The 23,064-nt window shown below is 44.9% G+C and overlaps 1 protein-coding gene across 1 annotated transcript in view; it reads right to left on the reverse strand.

Annotated features, from left to right (window-relative positions):
* Positions 1–22,859, reverse strand: part of LOC126199627 (nose resistant to fluoxetine protein 6-like) — a 192,704-nt gene extending 169,845 nt beyond the window's left edge. Inside the window, exons 1-2 of the mRNA XM_049936553.1 lie at positions 22,834–22,859; positions 19,351–19,496 (exon numbers count right to left, since the gene is read on the reverse strand). Of these exons, the coding sequence (XP_049792510.1) occupies positions 19,351–19,496; positions 22,834–22,859 (172 nt within the window). The remainder of the gene's footprint in view (positions 1–19,350; positions 19,497–22,833) is intronic.
* Between the last annotated feature and the right edge of the window lie 205 nt (positions 22,860–23,064).

Genomic DNA, 23,064 nt, shown 5'->3' on the forward strand with positions numbered 1-23,064 from the left:
TTAAGTAGTTCTAAGTTCTAGGGGACTGATGACCTCCGAAGTTGAGTCCCATAGTGCTCAGAGCCATTTGAACCATTTTTGAACAACACCAAATTGAAGCTACGAGCTGTCAGCTGTCACGGATGTCGTCAGGTGTGTTTTGTGGTTTTCGGAGCCGCAAATCCTAATGTTGTAGCGATTCAAACGTCCAGAAATGTGGAACGTTGCTTCATCCGAAAACAGCTACCCCTTTTCTGCATCTATGGAGGCCAGCACGGAAAACGCGAATGCATATCGCTAAGGACGATCGTTTGGCTGCAGTGGTTGGACGTATTCGCTTATGCAACCCTTTATAGACAGTTGTTCTTGCTTCCTGTAATTCGCGTCGAAATCCAGCTTGCACTCTGTCAACATAAGGCTGAGACTCAGTGGAACGTCCATTCGAGGAATGTGTCTGAAACCGTCTTTCCCTATTAAAATTTCTGAATCAAGACATTGTGCTTGTTTTTACCGGTGGCGCTTTCCCGTTCTGGCATCGATAGTTCCACAGTATCGTTTGTCGCAGATTTGGACTCTGCTTACCAGATGACGCATTGCGTCTTCTCCTGGTCTGTCGACATTCTGATGCACTCCAAGTTAAATCAACAAAGGGCTAGGGAAAAAGGCTTTGAGCCGGCCGAAGTGGCCGTGCGGTTAAAGGCGCTGCAGTCTGGAACCGCAAGACCGCTACGGTCGCAGGTTCGAATCCTGCCTCGGGCATGGATGTTTGTGATGTCCTTAGGTTAGTTAGGTTTAACTAGTTCTAAGTTCTAGGGGACTAATGACCTCAGCAGTTGAGTCCCATAGTGCTCAGAGCCATTTAGCCAAAAAGGCTTTGAGAGTTGCTGAATATTGTAAAAAAATTCACGATTCTTTATCTCCGAGTTCCGATCGTTTGAAATGATAGCGGCACTTCATGGGCACCCTGCATTTTAACAACCATGGATGCCGACGAAAAGTTTGCTGGTGCCGATGCCTTATGCGCGTGGACCTCTGTTCGTGTTATAGTGTAACGTCGCACGAAATTCTAGACCAGACCACCATCAGAGAGAAAGTAGAACCTGTCGTCTTCAGAGAATCGGTCCAGGATTTAACAACTATTACGTCATTGCCTAGTATGTGGGAGCAGCTGATGTGTAAAGCGTTACGCGTGTGGAGGTGGTGGGGGTAGGAGGGAGGAGGCGGAGAGAGCGGCTTTAGTTTCGTAACAGGCTGCACGTGTCTGGCGCGGCAGGATACTGTGCTAACAAGTTGTCCCCGGGCGGCCGCAGCGCCTTTTCCGGCCTTGCCATGCAGACCACTTTCGCTGCGTCGCGTGCTCACGAGACGGCCGAGGCGCCCACGTGCACGGCACGGCGCGGCGAGGAGCTTCCAGCGTGGCCGCCACTGACCGACTGACTGCATTATGTGGAAGGCCACACTGCCGAGGGGGGACACGTTTCTGGACTATCTGCATTAGGGTGTAAGTACAGTCTTAGAAACCGCGCGGAAGTACATTAAGTGGGGGTCCATAACCCACGCGCAACCATACCGACTCCCCATTCCCAGCTCGTTGCGCTGATTTCATACATTTGACTGGGACACACACATAAACACACACACATGCACACACACACCAATTATCATCATCATCTTCTTCTTCTTCGCCACTCCCCTCCAGCTAGGATAAGAAATACATGGTATCCATAATTAATGCAGGCCGCTGTGGCCGAGCGCTTCTAGGCTCTTCAGTCCGGAACCACGCGGCTGCTATGGTCACAGGTTCGAATCCTGCCTCGGACATGGATGTGTGTGATGTCCTTAGGTTAGTTAGGTTTAAGTAGTTCTAAGTTCTAGGGGACTGATGACCTCAGATGTTAAGTCCCATAGTTCTTAGAGCCCTTTGAACCCCCCCCCCCCCCATAATTAATGTTCCAGTTTTCAAACTCTGTATGTCAAATCTGAACAGCGTATTATTGACGCAGGGGGAAACGTCTTGGAACAAGAAACAATTTAAAGAAAATTTGACCAATAGATGGCGCTGTAAAGGTCAGAATATGCACGCCTACAATCACGGTGCACACGGCTGTTTCTCGGTTTGCGTCCCAGATGCCCGGTGCGACTGTCCGCATGAAGGATCGCGCACTGCTGGTAAAGCTCTTTCACAAGAACGGCGACTGTGTGCCAGTAGCCATGTAAACGTTCCGAACCCTAAGAGGTATCAAAATAGGCATTGGTCTGATGTCTGCTAACGATATGGAGAAAATAACTACAAAACTGGAAAAGAAAGGTTCCTATATAGTGCAATGTGGCAGGGGGAGGAAAGCAGTTCATCTGATGTCTGTCGAAGACGTGGCCGTAGCACTGCAGGAGGGGTCGAGCGATGGCGTCCTGACGTGCAGTGCACGGGTAATCGCTCAAACGTTGGACATGCCTGCGAGCAGGGTGCCTGCATCCACGCAGAATCACCCATATTCAGGAGTTGCTTCCTGCTGACCTGCCAACAACACAAAAGTTCGTTCTGGAATTTCTTGCTCGCATGGGAGTGGTAAATGAATGGCGATGCAACATTCTGTGGACAGACTATCATCATTTCCATCTCCAAGGATACGTCAACAGACAGAACTGCAGAATGTGAAAAACAGAAAATCCACATGCACATCAAACGAGACCACTTTTTTTAAAAAAATTCATTGCCTATTCGTGACGTGTCCATACAGCCATTCCAACAGTGGAATGTCAGTTATTACGATATTAACGTAAGGAAAACACTAAACCAAACCCCCTCTCCCCCCCCTCCCTTGCCCCTCCGAGCAGAGGAAACATTCGACGCGGCCATGAATCGAACCCGGGCCTCTGTGGGTACCAATCCGCCGGGCTGACTGTGCAGCTACCGAGCCGGTCTACCGATACCACTTCATTCTGTAAAAGACGACTATTTGTCTCGGGTTGGCCGGCCGGAGTGGCCGAGCGGTTGTAGGCGCTACAGTCTGGAACCGCGCGACCGCTACGGTCGCAGGTTCGAATCCTGCCTCGGGCATGGATGTGTGTGATGTCCTTAGGTTAGTTTGGTTTAAGTAGTTCTAAGTTCTACGGGACTGATGACTACAGATGTTAAGTCCCATAGCGCTCAGAGCCATTTGAACCATTTTTTTTCTAGGGGACTGATGACCTTTAGAAGTTAAGTCCTATAGTGCTCAGACCCATTTTTTGTCTCGGGTTGACGACTTCTTTTATCAGAGGGCCGTATGTTTTCGCGGCGATGTGTTCTGCGGGCCCTGTTACCTGTACCGTCATTGGTAAACGCTATGATAGTCTTTTGGGCACAGACGTCATTCCAACCCTTCAATTACGTGAATGTGTGTGTAGGATCATTTTTATGCAAGATGGCTCTCCTCTATACATTGCACAGCAAGTCAAGCGGCTGCTGCAGAGTCATTTCGGAAATGCTAGAATTATCAGTCGTCAGTTCCCTACAGCACGGCCGTTCTGATCACCTGATCTTAATCCTTTAGACTTTTCGTTGTAGAGTCACCTGAAAGATGATGTGTTCAGTGCTCCAATTACGAAAGTAACTGAAATGAAGGTACCCATTGCGCAACGCATTCCGAAAGTGTCCCCGAGACATTCCGATATGTTCTGGAACCATCTGTTTCTGGATTTCAGTTTTTGGCAGAAAACGGTTGGCAGCATAGTGAACATGTCTTGCGCCAATCTCACGACAATTAGATTTTGCTTTGATTTTTGTGCGGTTTTTGGCCCCAGGACAATTAAAACACGTTTTCATTTTGCTTTTTATGCGGTTCTTGCCGCCCCCTCTTCGGAAAATTAAAAACCGATACCACTTTCCTTTCTGTGCGGTTTTTGGCCTCAGAACAATTGAAAACCGACCTTTCCATCCGACGTGGTATGGCCTCGCCGTGGTGGATGGGGTTGCCTAGCTAACAGTGGCACAACTGTTGACTGCCGAACTTGTCTGCCGTCGTGCACACTGAACTACTTGGATTGTGTAATGCATCTGTGATTTGTAACCGATTCCATTTACGTTAAGACGTCTACAGCGCCATCTGTTGCTCAAATTTTCGTTAGTTTTTTTGTTCCATGACGTTTACCCCTTCGTCAATCATATGCTTTTCAACTTTGGCGTCATTCTGGGCAACGGTTCTCTTTCTACAAAGTTTTGAAGCTGGAACTTAAAAGTATGGACTCCCTGTGTGTCACATTTTCAAAAAAAATGTCTGCCTTCCAGAAAATGTTACGTCCGATATAGTTTATCTGCTGCCAAAGAAGTATATAACCAAGCAGCTGCGCCACGAGGTGTTACCCGCGCTTAAACAGTTATTTATAAAGAAATGTTAATACTGAAACATACTACTAACGCGTAAGCGCCAACACAGAAGTTACTGCTCTCTATACACACTAGAAGCCAACGTAGAGCTGTTTGTGCGAAAAACATGGTGTACTCAGATGAATACTGCCACTTTCGAAGTTTGTCCCCTTGATTCTCATTTATAGCCATTGAGAAGGCCATTTCCAAAGTGAACAGCAAGCGTTTGAACTGGAAAGGGAAGTTCGTTGTGATGATAGGAATTCAATGCGGTGTCTCCTTTGGCTCCGCTGGTGATGATGGCAACATACTCAATATGCCTTCTCAGCTTCGTAATGCATAAACTGGTGCCATTCCACAATCTTGGTGCGTCCAGGTTACTCATCAGCATGATAGGCACACCCACCTTCAGTTACATCTTGTGAGACGGCACTCCAGACAGCTATAATGAGTTTAGAAACTCTGCGGGATATGTAATACCGTCGTCTCTATAGCGTCGTCTCTTATGATCACTCTATCGATTTTCGTGTGGAGGAGCGGTCACGTCACCAGGTACTCAATAACTTTTTTAATTGGTCTTTCACATAATCACTCCTCGTTTTTCAAAATAATAGTTAGCCTGCCTTGCCGCAGTGGAAACACCAGTTCCCGTCATAACACCGAAGTTAAGCGCTGTCGGGCTTTCCTAGCACTTGGATGGCTCACCGTCACCGTTGTGAGGCAAATTGAGGAGCTACTTGACTGGGAAGTACCGGCACTGGTCACGAAAACTGACAACGGCCGGTAGAGCTGTGTGCTGACCACATGCCCATCCTTATCCACACCCGGTGACGCCTAAAGGCTGAGGATGACACGGCGGCCGGTCGGTACCGATGGGCCTTCAAGGCCTTTTCGGACGGTGCTTGTTTTTTTATGTGTTATTCAGGCCATACATGATCTCCATTCCAAAGATAATCCACACCTGTACAGGTGCTTGAGCATGAAGGGATAAAAACATACTAACTCGACGAAAAAACAAAATAAACAGTTTCTAGTTCGCTGCAGCGCAAATTTTATAATACACTGGTGTCCAAAATGAAAGCAACAAACGGAAATTTTACAAGGTTCTGTTTATTTTGCCACAAAGCAATATAAACAGATTATAGTAAAGTAAAAACAATGTAAAGGATACAGAACGTAAACAACTGCAATATGCATAACAGTAGACAAAAATGTTTTATCCAACTTAACGGATTTGCACACACGTCCCTACAGTTGGTTAACGTGCTCAATACGGGGAGTGACCACATCTGGCAGCAATACAGGCCTGACAACGACGGGGCAAGCTATGAATGATGTCAGCAGTCTCATGTTGAGGCAATAACGCCCATTCTTCCTTGTCAATTCACCCACATAGTTGTATGAGGAGATGTTTATGTGGTCAACGTAACACTTGCTCACAATATTAGGGATCCTCCTCAATATCGGTCTCTTTCCATAATGTTTGGGTTCCGAAATCGTGTTTCACGTTTCCTCCAGATACGAACGCGTCGGGAATCACTCTCCAGACCAAACTGGGACTCATCTGTGAAAAGAGGATTGGTGTACTACTCAACCGCCCACGTGACATGTTGGCGTCTCCCCTCTAGACGTTCCCTTCTGTGAAGACGCATCAGTCGTACATATACAGAAAGTCACCAAAAATAAAGGTCGCTCTCCCGAAGCCTTCTGTGCACCGTTTGTCTCGATACAACACGTCCAGTGGATGCTGCGAGGTCTGATACCAGGTGCCGTGTAGTAGTCCTCTTTTTCTGATATCAGATGGTCGGTCCTGCCCTGGTCTTTGGGGTACTGTTTCTGCCTCTATAAATTGTTGTCACATCCGAGAAACAAAGGAATGATCCTCATTAAGCCGTCAGGCCTCATCAGTTTGCTACTGTCCTGCTTCCATTCTTCTTATGGCCCTCCACCACACAGTGTCTGTCCGCCCCTGGTAGCTGAGTGGTCAGCGCGACGGAATGTCATACCTATCCGCCCGGGGGTCGATTCCCGGCTGAGTCGGAGATTTTCTCCGCTCAGGGACTGGGTGTTGTGTTGTCCTAATCATCATCATTTCATCCCCATCGACACGCAGGTCGCCGAAGTGGCGTCAACTCGAAAGACTTGCACCAGGCGAACGGTCTACCCGACGGGAGGTCCTAGCCACACGGCATTTCCATTTACAGAGTGTCTGGTAGGCGTCTTCTTTGTGCTATACTGCACCGTCGGTGACTATACACAGCAATTATGGATGTGGCATTGCCGGGCAAACACTACCCAGTTTGATAAGTGCCCTGACATCTTCATCCATGTGGTTGTCCCTTGACCGGAATGCAATTTTCGTGCAGACAGTCTGGTGATTATACGGTGAATTAGACACAGGTCGGTGAAATAGCGGTTCCTTGCTTTTAATTTTGGACATCAGTATATTTGTATGTGCAACGTCATCTCCGCTCACGTGTGTGCCTGTTACCAACGGGTACGTTCGCATATTATAATCAAATCCAGCCTCACTAAAAGCCTACCACGTTCTGCATGTAAAGGCTCGACGTCTCCGTCATACAGAATTTAAATAGCACCATCGTTGTGAATCTTCAAGCGCCGCAGATGCCGTAAGATACTTCTGAAGCTCAGCGACTAAAATTCAACGGGCTATTGCGGAAGTATGGATTAAACACTTCGTACATGGATACTCTGCAAATCACATTTAAGTACCTGGCAGAGGGTTCATCGAACCACCTTCACAACTCTCTAATATTCCAAACTCGTATAGCGCGCGGGGAGAATGAACACCTATATCTTTCCGTACGAGCTCTGATTTCACTTATTTTATCTTGGTGATCGTTCCTCCCTATGTAAGTCGGTGTCAACAAAATATTTTCGCATTCAGGGGAGAAAGTTGGTGATTGGAATTTCGTGAGAAGATTCCGTCGCAACGAAAAACGCCTTTCTTTTAATGATGTCCATCCCAAATCCTGTATCATTTCTGTGACACTCTCTCCCATGTTTCGCGCTAATACAAAACGTGCTGCCTTTCTTTGAACTTTTTCGATGTACTCTGTCAGCCTGATCTGGAAAGGATCCCACACCGCGTAGCAGTAATGTAAAAGAGGACGGACAAGCGTAGTGTAGACAGTCTCCTTAGTAAGTCTGTTAAATTTTCTAAGTGTCCTGCCAATAAAATGCAGTCTTTGGTTAGCCTTCCCAACAACACTTTCTGTGTGATCCTTCCAATTTAAATTGTTCGTAATTGTAATATCTAGGTATTTAGTTGAATTTACGGCTTTTAGATTAGACTGATTTATCGTGTAACCGAAGTTTAACGCGTTCCTTTTAGCACTCATCTGGATGACCTCACACTTTTCGTTATTTAAGGTCAACTGCCACTTTTCGCACCATTCCGATATTTCTTCTAAATCGTTTTGCAGTTTGTTTTGATCTTCTGATGACTTTATTAGTCGATAAACGACAGTGTCATCTGCAAACAACCGAAGACGGCTGCTCAGATTTCTCCTAAATCGTTTATATAGGTAAGGAACAGCAAAGGGCCTATAACACTACCTTGGGGAACGCCAGAAATCACTTCTGTTTTACTCTATGACTTTCAGTCAATTACAACGAACTGTGACCTCTCTGACAGGAAATCACAGATCCAGTTACATAACTAAGACGATATTCCATAAGCACGCAATTTCACTACGAGCCGCTTGTGTGGTACAGTGTCAAAAGCCTTCTGTAAATCCAGAAATACGAAATCGATCTGAAATTTTGAGAATTGAATAAGCATTACATTAATTACATTGAATCATATTACATATGTATGACATAATTTTTAGACAATAAAAGCGATCCCTCAAATATGATACAGTTCAAAAGCCGGAGAGTAAACAGCTATTTCTAAGAGTAATTAACGTTCCAGATTTCGAGTCAAATTCTTCAAATCAGTAAGCATCGTGTAGTATACACTCCTAAAAGTAGTTTATGAGTTAATTCATGATGTAAGGTAATTCCATAATATATTTCTTTCGAATTCGGCCAGTCGCTTCGGCGTGAGGGAGTAACAAACATACTCTCATAAACTTCTGCATTTATGATATACACGTAACATAGAGACACTATCTCTGCGTTACAGCGCTCTGGGTGGCCTCAACACAGAACACTGGCCGCAATATTTTGAAACGCCAGATACGCCAAACATTTAAGTTGCGCAGATGAAAGTGATGCTTGATGTTTTCGAAATATAGTTTAAAAATATTTTTGTTTGTTATATATAATGTCCAGCGTACGTTCAGTGTACAGCAGTATTAATGATAGTAATGAACCAGTTAGAATGTCGTACTTCAGTATGTTTTCACTTCTAATATTTCTTGTACTAACTGTCGTATTTGCCAAATTTCTACATCGCATTTTCTGGGTCCTCATGATCATCTGTAACGTCAGGCAAGCGACATTATTGAAAGCACACCTCTCTACTGTATTTAACGTATTTAAGTAAATCGACAATAAATTTGTTTGGAAATTATTTTGGAAATTTGTGGTAAGGTCTTATGGGGCCAAATTGCTGAGGTCATCGGTCCCTAAGTTTACCCACTACTTAATCTAATTTAAACTAACTTATGTTAAGGACAACACACACACCCATGCCCGAGGGAGGACTCGAACCTTCGAATTAGGTGTTAGGCAATAATTACGATAGGCGCTATGGATATGTATATAAACTCAAATTAAGCTAGTCTTTATTTTTTATGCAGAATTACTTTGAAAAAGGAGCTAAACAACGACGATTAACCAATACAAGGTCGAATGTGCTCTTCTCATTTTCGGGGTTGTGGTAATTGCTCTTTCCCGAGAAACAAAAATCCTAAGCAGTATGACATGTAACATGACAGTTCTATCTTACATTTCAAGTGCTGAAACAAACACAAAAACACATAACTAGAAGTCTCCTCAAAATCAACGATGAATAAGCTTTTGAATCACACTTCAGAATGTTTGTTTGCATCAACCTTCGTTTGCAGTCTCTACAAACGCCAGCGACCTAAATAACTTTATTTCTCTGATAAATAAGACAGAACATTGTAGCATGAGACACGCGAAATGTCACTAAACTCAGAGCTGGAACAATAGTAAGCAAAAGTTATAAAGAAATTCGCCATTATCTACACGTATAGGGTAAGTCACATCGGTAAATACAAAAATGGGCGTGTTTAGGTTATAGTTACATCACCAGAATGATTCAGCAGCTCGCACAACGCAAATATAGCGTTGGAGATGCGTAGTGCACAAAAAACGCATTTCACATTGGGGATTATTTCCTGAAACGCGTCGTGCGTGCAATAAATAAAGTAATCGCTACAGGCGGCTGCAAGTGTTGTTATATGACGAACAAAACCAAATTATTTCATGCTAGCATACCTCGGTCAAGGAGGGGAATTGTATTTAGGGCGCCAGAGCCGAACCCGAATCTACACGAGGAGTACTCCAAAAATAATGCACACCTTTTTTAAATATCCAGTTTGTTTCCCATATCTTTGATATTTTTACAGAATGTTGATACATTATTGAGAAATACAACGTCATTTTTCACATGATCCTGACTTCTTTTAACTGCGCTACGCTACGGTGGAACTATGGTATGTATAACTGCACGATAGAAATCAGGACCAGCACATTTAAGCCACTGGTTAGCAAGGGAGTCATCTCATTCTGCGAAGGGGTTCGTTCATTTTACCGAAGAGGTGGTAATGATATGGTGACAGATCAGGCCTCTAGGTTGGATGTTTCAATATTGTCCTCCAAACTTTGTGAGCTCAGTGAGGGTTTTCTCAGTGACATGTGGCCTGGGGCTGTCATGCCACAGCAAAACATCGTATTTCTGCCGATGTTGTCGAATGCCACACATTCGAGCATTCCAAAGAAGAGCAGCACAATGCATCACGTGTTCATCTAGTAACCACGAGAAGGTTACCAAGATGTTCATCCAACTCCAGTGTCAAACGCTTCGAAACGTATTGTGTATCACAGAGACCACTAGCCTACTACGAGGGGCGTTTGAAAAGTCCGTGCAAAAACAAAAACTACTTACGTGTTTCGGGTAAACCTTTTTTATTTTTCGACATAGTCTCCTTTTAGACTGATACACTTCGTCCAACGCTGTTCTAATTTGTTGATCCCTTCCGAAAAATAGGAATTGTCCAAGTCTGCAAAATAGCTATTAGTTGCAGCAATCACCTCCTCGTTTGAATAAAATCTTTGTGCCGCCAGCCATTTCTTCAAATTGGGGAACAAATAGTAGTCCGAGGGAGCCAAGTCTGGAGAATAGGGGGGATGTGAAACGAGTTGGAATCCTATTTCCATTAATTTTGCGACCACAACTGCTGAGGTGTGTGCTGGTAGGTTGTGGTGATGGAAAAGGACTTTTTTGCGGTCCAATCGCCGGCGTTTTTCTTGCAGCTCGGTTTTCAAACGGTCCAGTAACGATGAATAATATGCATGTGTAATAGTTTTACCCTTTTCCAGATAGTCAATGAGGGTTATCCCTTGCGAATCCCAAAAGACAGTCGCCATAACCTTTCCGACCGAAGGACTGGTCTTCGCCTTTTTTGGTGCAGATTCTCCCTTGGTAAACCATTGTTTAGATTGTTGTTTGGTCTCAGGAGTATAGTAATGTATCCATGTTTCGTTCACAGTGACGAAACGACGCTTAAAGTCCTTCCTCAACAGCTGCAAACCATCCTTGCAACACTTCACACGATTTCGTTTTTGGTCAAGAGTGAGCAATCGCGGAACCCATCTTGCGGATAGCTTTCTCATGTCCAATTGTTTATGCAAAATATTATGCACCCGTTCATTCGAGATGCCCATTGCACTAGCAATCTCACGCACCTTAACTCTTCTGTCATCCATCACCATATCATGGTTTTTATCAATGATTTCTAGAGTCGTAACCTTCACAGGGCGTCCAGAACCTTCAGTATCACTTGAGCCCACATGGCCACTCGGAAAATTTTGAAACCACTTATAAACTATTTTAAATGAAGATGCAGAGTCACCGTAGTGTTTATCAAGCTTCTCTTTAGTCTGCCGGCTGGGGTGGCCGTGCGGTTCTAGGCGCTACAGTCTGGAACCGCTTGACCGCTACGGTCGCAGGTTCGAATCCTGCCTCGGGCATGGATGTGTGTGATGTCCTTAGGTTCGTTAGGTTTAAGTAGTTCTAAGTTCTAGGGGACTGATAACCTTAGAAGTTAAGTCCCATAGCGCTCAGAGCCATTTGAACCATTTTTCTCTTTAGTCTCCTGAGGCGTTTTGCCTTTCATAAAGTAATGTTTAATCGCCACACGAGATTCTTTTCCGTCCATTTTTTGACAACCACTCGACTTCCTTGATTCACACGAATGCCAAACACAAAGAAATAGAGCAATATGGCTGTAACTTGGTTTGCGTTATTTCCAAAAATGCTACTAACTAAACATGACCTCGATACGTGCCGGTGGTGCAATCTCTTGGACTTTGCACGGACTTTTCAAACGCCCCTCGTATTTGCATTCCGGGAATGCTTTTTCCAGGAAGATTCAGGCAGATATTACCTCCTCCGAAACACATTTCGCAAAATGACGATAACTGTAACATCAGAGGTATTCGACTTCTTACAGAGATTCTGTGAGAGTCTTTCTTCCCACGAACCACTCGTGGACAGAACATCAAAGGGGCCGGGGCCGGGGCCGGGAAGGGAGGTGGGGGAGAAGGGAGGCGGAGGGAACGTCAGTGGCACTCGAAGTACCCTCCCCCAGACACCATAAGAGATATCCGAAATATATATGTGATTAAAGTAGTTTTAAACTAGCTGAGTTTCTGCGAAGGTGTTTTACTGATCATTTATCCAAGTATGTTTTTCATCTACGCGGCATACCTTTGGACGTACTCTGATTTTCGCATTTCATTTCGTCTGCCGACCTTTCACTTATTCTTCCGGTTCTGAGTCGTGAGGCAATCTTCACACTTCGTGAGAACAATTTCTCGCTTTCTTGGCCTCATTTCCGCAAGTTCATCGTTATTACGTTGGCAGACTGAAAGAGACAGCTGCGGCGAGACAAAGTAAAGCAGTACGACCACTGTAATCAACAACTGCTGCGGAACCCGAAGCTGAAATTATTTTATGGCTGCCCGTACTCTGTGGCGCAAATGGACTCGACTTCGCGCGTCTGGCGTAACTGATCCTTGTATCCGTGGTGTAGCTATTATAACAGGCTGGAAAACTGCACGAGAAGTATGTTTCGTAATGACACTTGACACCACTTTTATGTATCCTCTAAAGTAGTTCAGGCATTTTAGAATCGGAAGTGCTGTATGTACACCGCATCGTAGAATTATTGGCACAGTCAGCAATTTTGCGATATGATGTGTCCCCAACAGAGAAATAACTACTTAACAGCGTCTACGAGATGATGGTGTTTCAGTGAAAACGAGTACAGCTGGAGAAAACGTCATACAAAAGGAACTAGCAAAATTATTTACAGAATAATTGTGTATGTTTCCACAGGCAGTGTCAATTAGAACAAAATCAGTTCAGGAGTTAGGCCGCTGATGTTTCAACTATATCTGCAGCTGTGGTCATAATTAATTACTCTGAAGAGAACCGCTATAAAAACGATCGAAAAGCTGTTTCGTAGTTTCTTTTAGCGGGACAACACGGTAATTATTGCAGAGCTTACTTTGCTAGTTCACCACTAATTGCCAAATTTTGTATTTTTGATGTAACACTCTGCAGAGGTGGTGTAATTTAATCCATACACTTAGGGTGATTCTACGTCTACATCTACATAGATACTCCGCAAACAACCATACGGTGCGTGGCGGTGGGTACCCGGTACCACTACTAGTCACTTCCTTTCCTGTTTCCATCGCAAATAGAGCGAGGGCAAAACGACATTCTATATGCCTCCGCATGAGCCGTGATTTCTCATACTTCTTGGTCATTACGTGCAGTGTATGGTGGTGACAGTACAATAATTCGGCAGTCAGCTTCAAATACAGGTTCTCTAAATTTTCTCAGTAGTGTTTTTCGAAAGGACGACGTCTTCCCTCCAGAGATTACCATTTGAGTTCCCGAAGCATCTCCATAACACTTACCTGTTGTTCGAGTCCACCGGTAGCAAATCTAAAAGCCCTCTTCTGAATTGCGTCGATGTCTTCCTTCAGTCAGACCTGGTAGGATCCAAAACACGCGAATAGCACCCAATAGGTCGATACAGCGCCATACGTGCGGTCTGTTATACAGGTGAACTACACTTTCCTAAAATTCTCCCAGTAAACCAAGTCGATCCTTCGCCTCCTCTACCACAGTTCTCACATGTTCGTTCTATTTCATATCGCTTTACAACGTTAAACCCAGGTATTTAAACGGCTTACCTGTGTCAAGCAGGACACTACTAATGCTGTATCCGAACACTACAGGTTTCTTATTCCTATTCATCCGCATTAAGTCACATATTTCCATATTCAGTGCTAGCAGCCATTCTTCAGACCAAATAGAAATTTGGACTAAGTCATCTTGTATCTTCTTACAGTCATTCGACTTCGACACTTTACCGTACGCCACAGCATCATCAGCAAACAACCGCAGATTGCTGCCTACCATGTCCGCCAGGTCATTTATGTATACAGAGAATAACAGATGTCATCACACTTCCCTGGGGCACTCCAAACGATACCCTTGTCTTTGATGGTCATTCACCGTCGAGGACAACATTCTTGGTTCTATTACTTAAGAAGTCTTGTTGCCAACATGAGCCGCGACTTGCAGATGACTGCATCCTCCACGCTCGATAGCCGCAGCAGGACCGCCTACACGTCTCGGATGAGGCCCCCCGCAGACATACCGAGTGCACATTGGCTTTCTTTCCAGCTGAACGCTATTTGCCTAAGGGGCTCCAAACACGTTTAACGTTGGAACTCCCGATAACTAGTAACCCCACCCCCGTGTGTCTGCTCGGGCCTTGCTGAAGGGGCGGCCACCTGTCCACTCACAGGACGAATGGGCGGGCCAGACGGCCACTCATCCTGCTGTGAGGGTGGATCCACTGCGTCGGGCGAACTCGGAAGTGCTCCCAAAGCAGAGTCCATGGGCAAAACAAGCGACACCTGACATGTCCCACGTGACGCGCCGGACTCCCTGCCACCGCTACATCCCAAGGTTACAGCCTGAAGGTGACTGACCAAAGCTAAGAGTGCATTCCGCTGTTCGCGAACTGCGACCACCTCCTCATGCATCCGCACACATCATACACACGTCCTAACCATCCTAGCAAGACTAACTGAAGATGTAAACTATAAAAGCAGACGGACTCCAAGATATGCAACTTACTACCCTCCTGATGAGTCACCAATGGACGCTGATGCGTTTATGAGCTATGTAGCTGGTTGTTCAGAGCAACTGTTGGGCTGCAGACTGAACGAATTTACCCTTACAAAAACGCGAAATTTAACCCCTCCAACAGAGAAACACACATGAAATGTAAGAAATATACAGCCAAGGAAACACAGGAAAAGACAAACTCGTAACTTGCCGCTCTGTAGATGTGTAATAGACGAGCAGCATAGGAAGATTTAGAGACCAGAAATAACATAGAAATTCGGACGTATTTCCAAAGAAAAAATTTAAACACGTTCAGCCTACTTTCTGTCTCTTTTTCATCACTACAGTGTGTGTTACCATAAATCTGGTTTCACGAGATTTACTTTTATCTCACACATAACGATGGTATATGTGACGAATGCTGACATGAACTCGTATCCTTTTCAAATCATTTCAATACCATGCGCAGCTGCTGAATTTTCAGCAAATAACCACATGAGAATGACTTAGTCGAATTTGCAGTTATGGAAACTACAGTAAACTTTTCCCTCGAGCCATTAATGACTGGAACTCTCATGTAAAAAACAGCTTCAGACTTCGATTACTTTACAAATTAGTTAATGTGCTGAATATTTTACACTAGAAAAAGTTTAGAAAACGTTTGAAATTATGTTTAAAGTTTGTTGGAAGCCGCTAGGTGTTCTAATTATCAAACAATGGGAGGATAGTCTGAGTAATTTGCACTCAGTTTTAAGCAAAAGGTAATTTTTCAGGCATCACAATGTTTATCGTGTCATCTCGGCTGAACTATGGATGTACAAAGCATCTGGTGTCCTGCTGGCAGTCCACGCTTTAAGTAGCTGCAAGAGGAATGCAGCATAAAGTCGTGAGAATGGGCAGGTTTTGAGAGAAGAAGGTTGGTGGGCGATGATTTTAAGGCTGTTTTATGGATGGCAGGTGTCCTAATACCACCAACTGTGGGAGAACGAGAAATGTTGAAAATATTTTCAACTCTCCTGGGTTCTAGAAACTCTTGGGATTTATCAGATACTGATAGCAGTTTTCGAAGTATGAACGTCGTAGAGCCGTGGGAATGATTTGTGGTTGCCTTATCGAGGGATTTGTGTTCAGATAATTGTGGCTATATCTCTAAAATAAGGCCTCAGTCAACAGGTAGACAATACATTATTCTGTCCGCAGCTCGTGGTCGTGCGGTAGCGTTCTCGCTTCCCACGCCCGGGTTCCCGCGTTCGGTTCCCGGCGGGGTCAGGGATTTTCTCTGCCTCGTGATGACTGGGTGTTGTGTGATGTCCTTAGGATAATTAGGTTTAAGTAGTTCTAAGTTCTAGGGGACTGGTGACCATAGATGTTAAGTCCCATAGTGCTCAGATTCAATACATTATTCTCCTTCAAAGGATAGGGGACAAACGAGCCGTAAAAACTAAAGACCTATCAGCCTCCTTTCGTGCAAGAGATTAAACCAAATTATTACCAACCGCATGGGAAAAAAGGTGCTAGATTCCAGTCAGACAAAAGGACAATGTAGTTTTAGGAATAGATATAGTGTAAGGGATGCTTTGTGATTCATGGACGAAATTATAGAACAGTGTAATGATATGAGTTACCATTTTGTCTAGGATTTATACATTTTGAGGAATCTTTAGATCCAGTTTCAACAAAACCGTAATGCCAGCCCCTCAGAAACAAGGCTTTAATTTAACTTATATAAATATACTGTAGAATATATATATATATATATATATATATATATATATATATATATATATATATATATATATATATTACAACTTCTATTAGAGATCATGAGGTTTGTAAAAATTCAGAACTGTAAGTGGAGTCATATGATGATTCCATACCACCAAAACAATTTTCAGCAATCGTTGAGTAAGTGTCCACCTCCTTACAGGGCGAAAACTGAGAAGGAATGCGTGGTAATGAATAATATCTGAATAATCGTCATTCTGCTGATGACGCTACGCTGTTTGTCTCCAGTGCAGATGAAGTTTAACAACGAATGGAAGAGCCTAGAGCAACAAAGTAGGCCTGAAAACAATTACAGTAACCAAATACGTACGTAAAAAAATAGCATAAAATTAACAATGAAGTGATAGAACAGGCTTTTGAGGTTTTGTGGATTCAGAGATAAGGGGCAAATTTGAACTCAATTAGATGACGACTTGATCGAAAAGTTTACATTGACTGACTACTCAGTATTTCATAATTAAGTCAGTGACGGCTTGTAATCACACGTACACAACTGCGTCGCAAGCGGCTCGTTTGCGGACCCAAGCTTATTTACTGGAACATTTTTGCTTCTACTGTCGTACGTTTTCCCTCTTGTCAGTTTTCGGTATTAATGAACGTACTAAGTACCGTCCAGTGTGTATGACAGTCAATTAATTTACATTGAATCAATGTAACTTGATCAATTCTCTTGCATTCTGTTTTATGTGGCTCCTCTCCCCTTTTCTGTTTTGTTTTGGTGTATTGGTGTATGTTTGTGGGGGCGCGGGGCGTGGGGGGGGGGGGGGGCGAGAGAGAGAGAGAGAGAGAGAGAGAGAGAGAGAGAGAGAGAGGGAGAGAGAGACTTTTTAACGATGTGTTTTGTAGCAGGGATGGCAGCATGGTGTTCTAAATACCAAATGCCAAATAAAGAAACGAAAAAAGGTATCCACTGCTACAACACACTGACGGAAAAAAATCGCACCACCAAGAAAGAGTTCTGTGACGTAAACGAAAGTTGGTAGGCATGTCTCTACATCGGAAGAAGGATGTCTATTCAGATTTTGCGCCAGTCTCGCAAAAGTGGCGCTAGTAACGCCAATATATGGATGCAGTTCAGGTTTGCTTTAAATACGTGCTGTAACGGTCCTGAGCGTTAGTTACCTTTGAGAGTGGACGTGGTGAGTTCATGTTAGTCAAGAATGCCTTTAAGACGGCGAAGACGCCATTATCAAAACCTCAGCGAGTTTGAACGAGATCTTGTAATAGGGCTACGAGAAACTGGAAATTCCTTTTTCAGTATTGCAGAAAGACTTGGCAGAAACGTGTAGCCACTACGATCGCTGGCAGCTGTGGTCACGAGAATGTACGTACGTTCGCAAGAAGACCGAGCTCCGGAGAAGGAAAACCATCGTGTTCTGCTTATGGCTGTGGCGCATCGAACTGCATTTGCAGCAGCAGTTTGAGCTGCAGTTGGCACCACGGTGACGCAACGAACTGTAACAAGTTGGTTACGTCAAGGACAGCTCCGAGCCAGACGCCCTGTAGCGAGTATTCCACTGACCCCGAATGGTTCAAATGGCTGTAAGCACTGTGGGACTTGACATATGAGGTCATCAGTCCTCTAGACTAAGAACTACGTAAACCTAACCAGCCGGCCGCGGTGGTCTCGCGGTTCTAGGCGCGCAGTCCGGAACCGTGCGACCGCTACGGTCGCAGGTTCGAATCCTGCCTCGGGCATGGATGTGTGTGATGTCCTTAGGTTAGTTAGGTTTAAGTAGTTCTAAGTTCTAGGGGACTGATGACCACAGCTGTTGAGTCCCATAGTGCTCAGAGCCATTTGAACCATTTGAACCTAACTAACCTAAGGACATCACACACATCCATGCCGGCTCATTGACCCCGAAACACTGCCATTTGCGATTTCAGTGCTGTCAAGTGAGAGCTCACTGGAGAAGAGGGTGGAGTTCTATTCTCTTTTCTAATGAAAGCTTGTTCTGCCTCAGTGCGAGTGATAGTCGTGTGTTGGTTAGGAGGAAGCCAGTTGAGGCCCGACAACCAAACTGTCCGTGTGCCATACACACTGTATCTACACCTAGAGTTAAGGTCTCGGGTGCAGTTTTGTATGACGGCAGGAGCGCTCTCGTGGTTATCTCACACACCTTGATTGCAAATTTGTATGTCAGTCTGGCGATTAGACCGGTTGTGCTGCTGTTCATGAACAGTATTCCAGGGGGTGTTGTAACCAAGATGCTCTACAGAGTGTCGACATGCTGCCTTGGCCTGCTCGATCACCAGAACTGTCTCCAATTGCGCACTTATGGGGCATCGTCGGAAGGCATCTCCAGCGTCATCCACACCAGCATTAATCGTCCCTGTACTGACTGGCCAAGTATTGAACTCCATTCCACAAAATGACATCCAGCACCTGTGCGACACAGTGCAGACACGTTTGCATGGTTGCTTCATTCTGGCGGTTCACCGGTTGTTATTGTGGCAGCATTTCACATATGCAGCGGTTTATCTCACACTTAAATTAACCTGTGATCTTGCAATATTGATCACCTAAATATGCTACCTAGCCAAATGCATTCCTGAAATTTCATTATTCTCTATTAATTATTTTTTGGTGTCGCGATTTTTTTGCGTTAATGTTCTTGTTTAGTGAGTAACTTCGTGTTAAAAGTCAGAGCCACAAAACATTACAGAAATCTGAAACAGACATCAAAACATGGAAAGCGGTGGCTGCATAAAACAGAATGCAAGATAATCGAGTACGTTACGTTGATTCACTAGAAGTTAACCGATGGTCATTCGCATAGGGCAAAGCAATCGAAACTAAGGTTTGCCCTTGGAGTCAGACGTCCTTTTGCAGGTGACAGTAGAATTAGTATAAATGGCGTGTGCTCACCGCGCAGAGCGTCTTCCGAGCCATTGCGCAGAGCTTCCAGAAGGTTGGTGGCGTCCCAGCGACAGGATCCCTCTGGCAGGGCCTCGACAGCGGCGTCGACGGCGCGTGACACCTCGAGGCTCACCAGGGCAGATAGACCAGTGCGTCTGCAACATTTATTTATTTCTAATTAGGGCAATCCTATCGCTATTTTAGCGTCCTAAGGCAACGGCCGTTGTCAAACAGTAAGAGATTTGCATTAGTGGTAACACGTAATTTTCCTGTCGGAGCGAAAAAAAGACTACTAAGCTCCCGTTTTAAAAGACTGTCTGAGAAGTGGTGTATCAGCTGCCTCATTCTACCTTCCTCAGCACCTTTAAAAATATTCCCAATATTCTTGGCGTGCGAACATATTCGCGCTCTTTTTAACGTGCAACTCACATCTCACTCCCACTGTAACTCGCTCACACCCACTAGTCCATCGCTGTAAGTCGCTCGTAACCATCCACTTCTACTTGCCCATTCTCATTCAGTCATTCAGCCCAATTCATTACCTCTTTGTGTCTGTCACTGTCTCCTGTCTCACAGTCACAATCTTCTTCGTTCTGTCCTACTACTACTGTCGCCTCTGACTGCCACTGCCTCCCACTTGCTCTCTGTCTCACTTCTACTATCTCATTCATTCCTTCGCACTACTGTTGTCTCTTCTCCCTGTCATTATCCCTCTCTTCCTCGTTTAATTGATTCTATCTTCCACTATCACTGGTTCTCACCAACTTTCATTTTTCCTTCACTCTATTCCTTTTCCACTGGCACTGTCTCCTCCACTCTTCTCCTAGGACTGTTATGTCAATGTCAACTACACTACTGGCCATTAAAATTGCTACACCACGAAGATGACGTGCTACAGTCGCGAAATTTAACCGACAGGTAGAAGATGCGGTGATATGCAAATTTTTAGCTTTTCAGAGCATTCACACAATGTTGGCTAAGGTGGCGACACCTACTACGTGCTAACATAAGGAAAGTTTTCAACCAATTTCTCATACACAAACAGCAGTTGACCGGCGTTGCCTGGTGAAACGTTGTTGTGATGCCTCATGTAAGGAGGACAAATGCGTACCATCACATTTCCGACTTTGATAAAGGTCGGATTGTAGCCTATCGCGAGTGCGGTTTATCGTATCGCGACATTGCTGTTCGCGTTGCACGAGATCCAATGACCTTTAGCAGAATATGGAATCGGTGGGTTCAGGATGGTAATACGGAACTCCGAGCTGGATCCCAACGGCCTCGTTTCGCTAGAAGTCGAGATGACAGGCATCTTATCCGCCTGGCTGTAACGGATCGTGCAGCCACGTCTCGATCCCTGAGTCAACAGATGGGGACGTTTGCAAGACAACAACCATCTGCACGAACAGTTCGACGACGTTTGCAGCAGCATTGACTATCAGCTCGGAGACCATGGCTGCGGTTACCCTTGACGCTGCATCACAGACAGGAGCGCCTGCGATGGTGTACTCAACGACGAACCTGCGTGCACGAATGGCAAAACGTCATTTTGTCGGATGAATACATGTTCTGTTTACAGCATCATGATGGTCGGATCCGTGTTTGGCGACATCGCGGTGAACACACATTGGAAGCGTGTATTCGTCATCGCCATACTGGCGTATCACCCGGCGTGATGGTATGGGGTGCCATTGGTTACGCGTCTCCGTCATCTCTTGTTCGCATTGACGGCACTTTGAACAGTGGACGTTACATTTCAGATGTGTTACGACCCGTGGCTCTACCCTTCATTCGATCCCTGCGAAACCCTACATTTCAGCAGAATAATGCACGACCGCATGTAGCAGGTCCTGTACGGGCCTCTCTGGATACAGAAAATGTTCGACTGCTGCCCTGGCCAGCACATTCTCCAGATCTCTCACCAATAGAAAACGTCTAGTCAATGGTGCCCGAGCAGCTGGCTCGTCACATACGCCAGTCACTACTCTTGATGAACTGTGGTATCGTGTTGAAGCTGCATGGGCAGCTGTACATGTACACGCCATTCAAGCTCTCTTTGACTCAATGCCCAGGCGTATCAAGGCCGTTATTACGGCCAGAGGTGGTTGTTCTGTGTACTGATTTCTCAGGATCTATGCACCCAAACTGCGTGAAAATGTAATCACATGTCAGTTCTAGCATAATATATTTGTCCAATGAATACCCGTTTATCATCTGCATTTCTTCTTGGTGTAGCAGTTTTAATGGCCAGTAGTGTATGTTCCACTGACATTGTGTCCCTCTGTTCCTCTGACACTGCCATTGTCTCCTACGCTCTTTCAATACGACAACCAATGTCTACTACCTTCCAGTATTTATTATTTTTCCGTCCCTTCCCAATGCCACTGTCGCCATTTCCCGTAGTATAAAAAACAGCGAATATGTTCGCATGCCAAAAATTTTGGGAAGATTTTTATAGGTGCTGAGAAAAAGTAGAGTGAGGCCGCTGCTACCCCACTTTTCAGTAAGAGTCTTTTAAAATAGAGGCAATTTAGCGTTTTTTGTGCTTCAATAGAAGTATTTCTCCACTCGTTTCCTTTTTTCCAATTACAGTAGACCATGCGACTCATATGAAAAGAACCTTATGGATCACTACAATTTTGATAGTTTACTTATAAGAAATTGAAATAACGCAAAACTAATCTATACACTAGACCAGATTTTACGTGCACAAAAAGTCTGCATGTGCTTCAGCACTACAAAATGGGGTGTCACATGCAATGCTGAAAGAACCAACCGATTTGCTCCATTTGCCTAAGCTGGAGGAAGTGTGTAATATTCAGACTTGGACCTTGTGCTGTAGGGTAATTACAGCAAGACGATCGTTCTGTTGGTTATACAATTGGTCCCTAGCCCAAGGGCTGTCCAAAACACTTGATGCTACCTTCCTATCGCCAATAAAAGCCTAAGTATGAACACCGGAAGAAAAAAAACCATTTTTACGCGACGCGTTTTGGAACGTATTAGGAAGCGCACCCTGTCACATGCGTACCGATACAAAGGAGCGACGCCAAAGAACTTTGAGGAACTTGGCCATAAATGGGTTAAGCCTGCTGAACCCGAGGGAGCCTGCGCTCGACAGTGGGCAGATCTGACCAACCAAGATCTACAGCCTGGTGCGTTCTACATTTCGAAGTGGTCCTCACTGTACGGATATCAACGAAGAGAGTTGGTTCCCGGTGGACGCTAAATTCAGGTACAAGCTTTGCGGTCGGTACATAATTTCGCTCCCACAATTTGAGAGTCCTTCCATTTTTAAGGGTAAGCTTTTCGTCGCTTAAATACCAACTGGCGGTGGAGAACGCTGGCTGGTAGATAAAAGCATGGATAAACGAAGGCAGTCAACAGTGACACGTAGTACTAAAAGAGGCGAATACCATGCCTACTATGTAACTGATACCGACCCACACGCACAATACCGTTGTATATAGACGGGACGCTGGTATTACTTGCGTGTCATACAGGTACAGGATTTTCATTACCACTGTCCGACGAAGGTGCTGGGCGTTGTTGACATATAAACGGCGCTATCGCTATGAGGAAACGGTGAGGGGGATGGAGGAGTCACTGCATGTGTTTGAGCCTAGTTTACACGACGACACTAGGTTGCAGGCAACTGCGCTACCGCCCACTGCGCATGCGCAACTCGTTGGTGAAACTAAACACTTTTGGCGTGCTCCAACT

The sequence above is a fragment of the Schistocerca nitens genome, chromosome 8, assembly GCF_023898315.1.
Source record: "Schistocerca nitens isolate TAMUIC-IGC-003100 chromosome 8, iqSchNite1.1, whole genome shotgun sequence".
NCBI classification, from domain to species: domain Eukaryota; kingdom Metazoa; phylum Arthropoda; class Insecta; order Orthoptera; family Acrididae; genus Schistocerca; species Schistocerca nitens.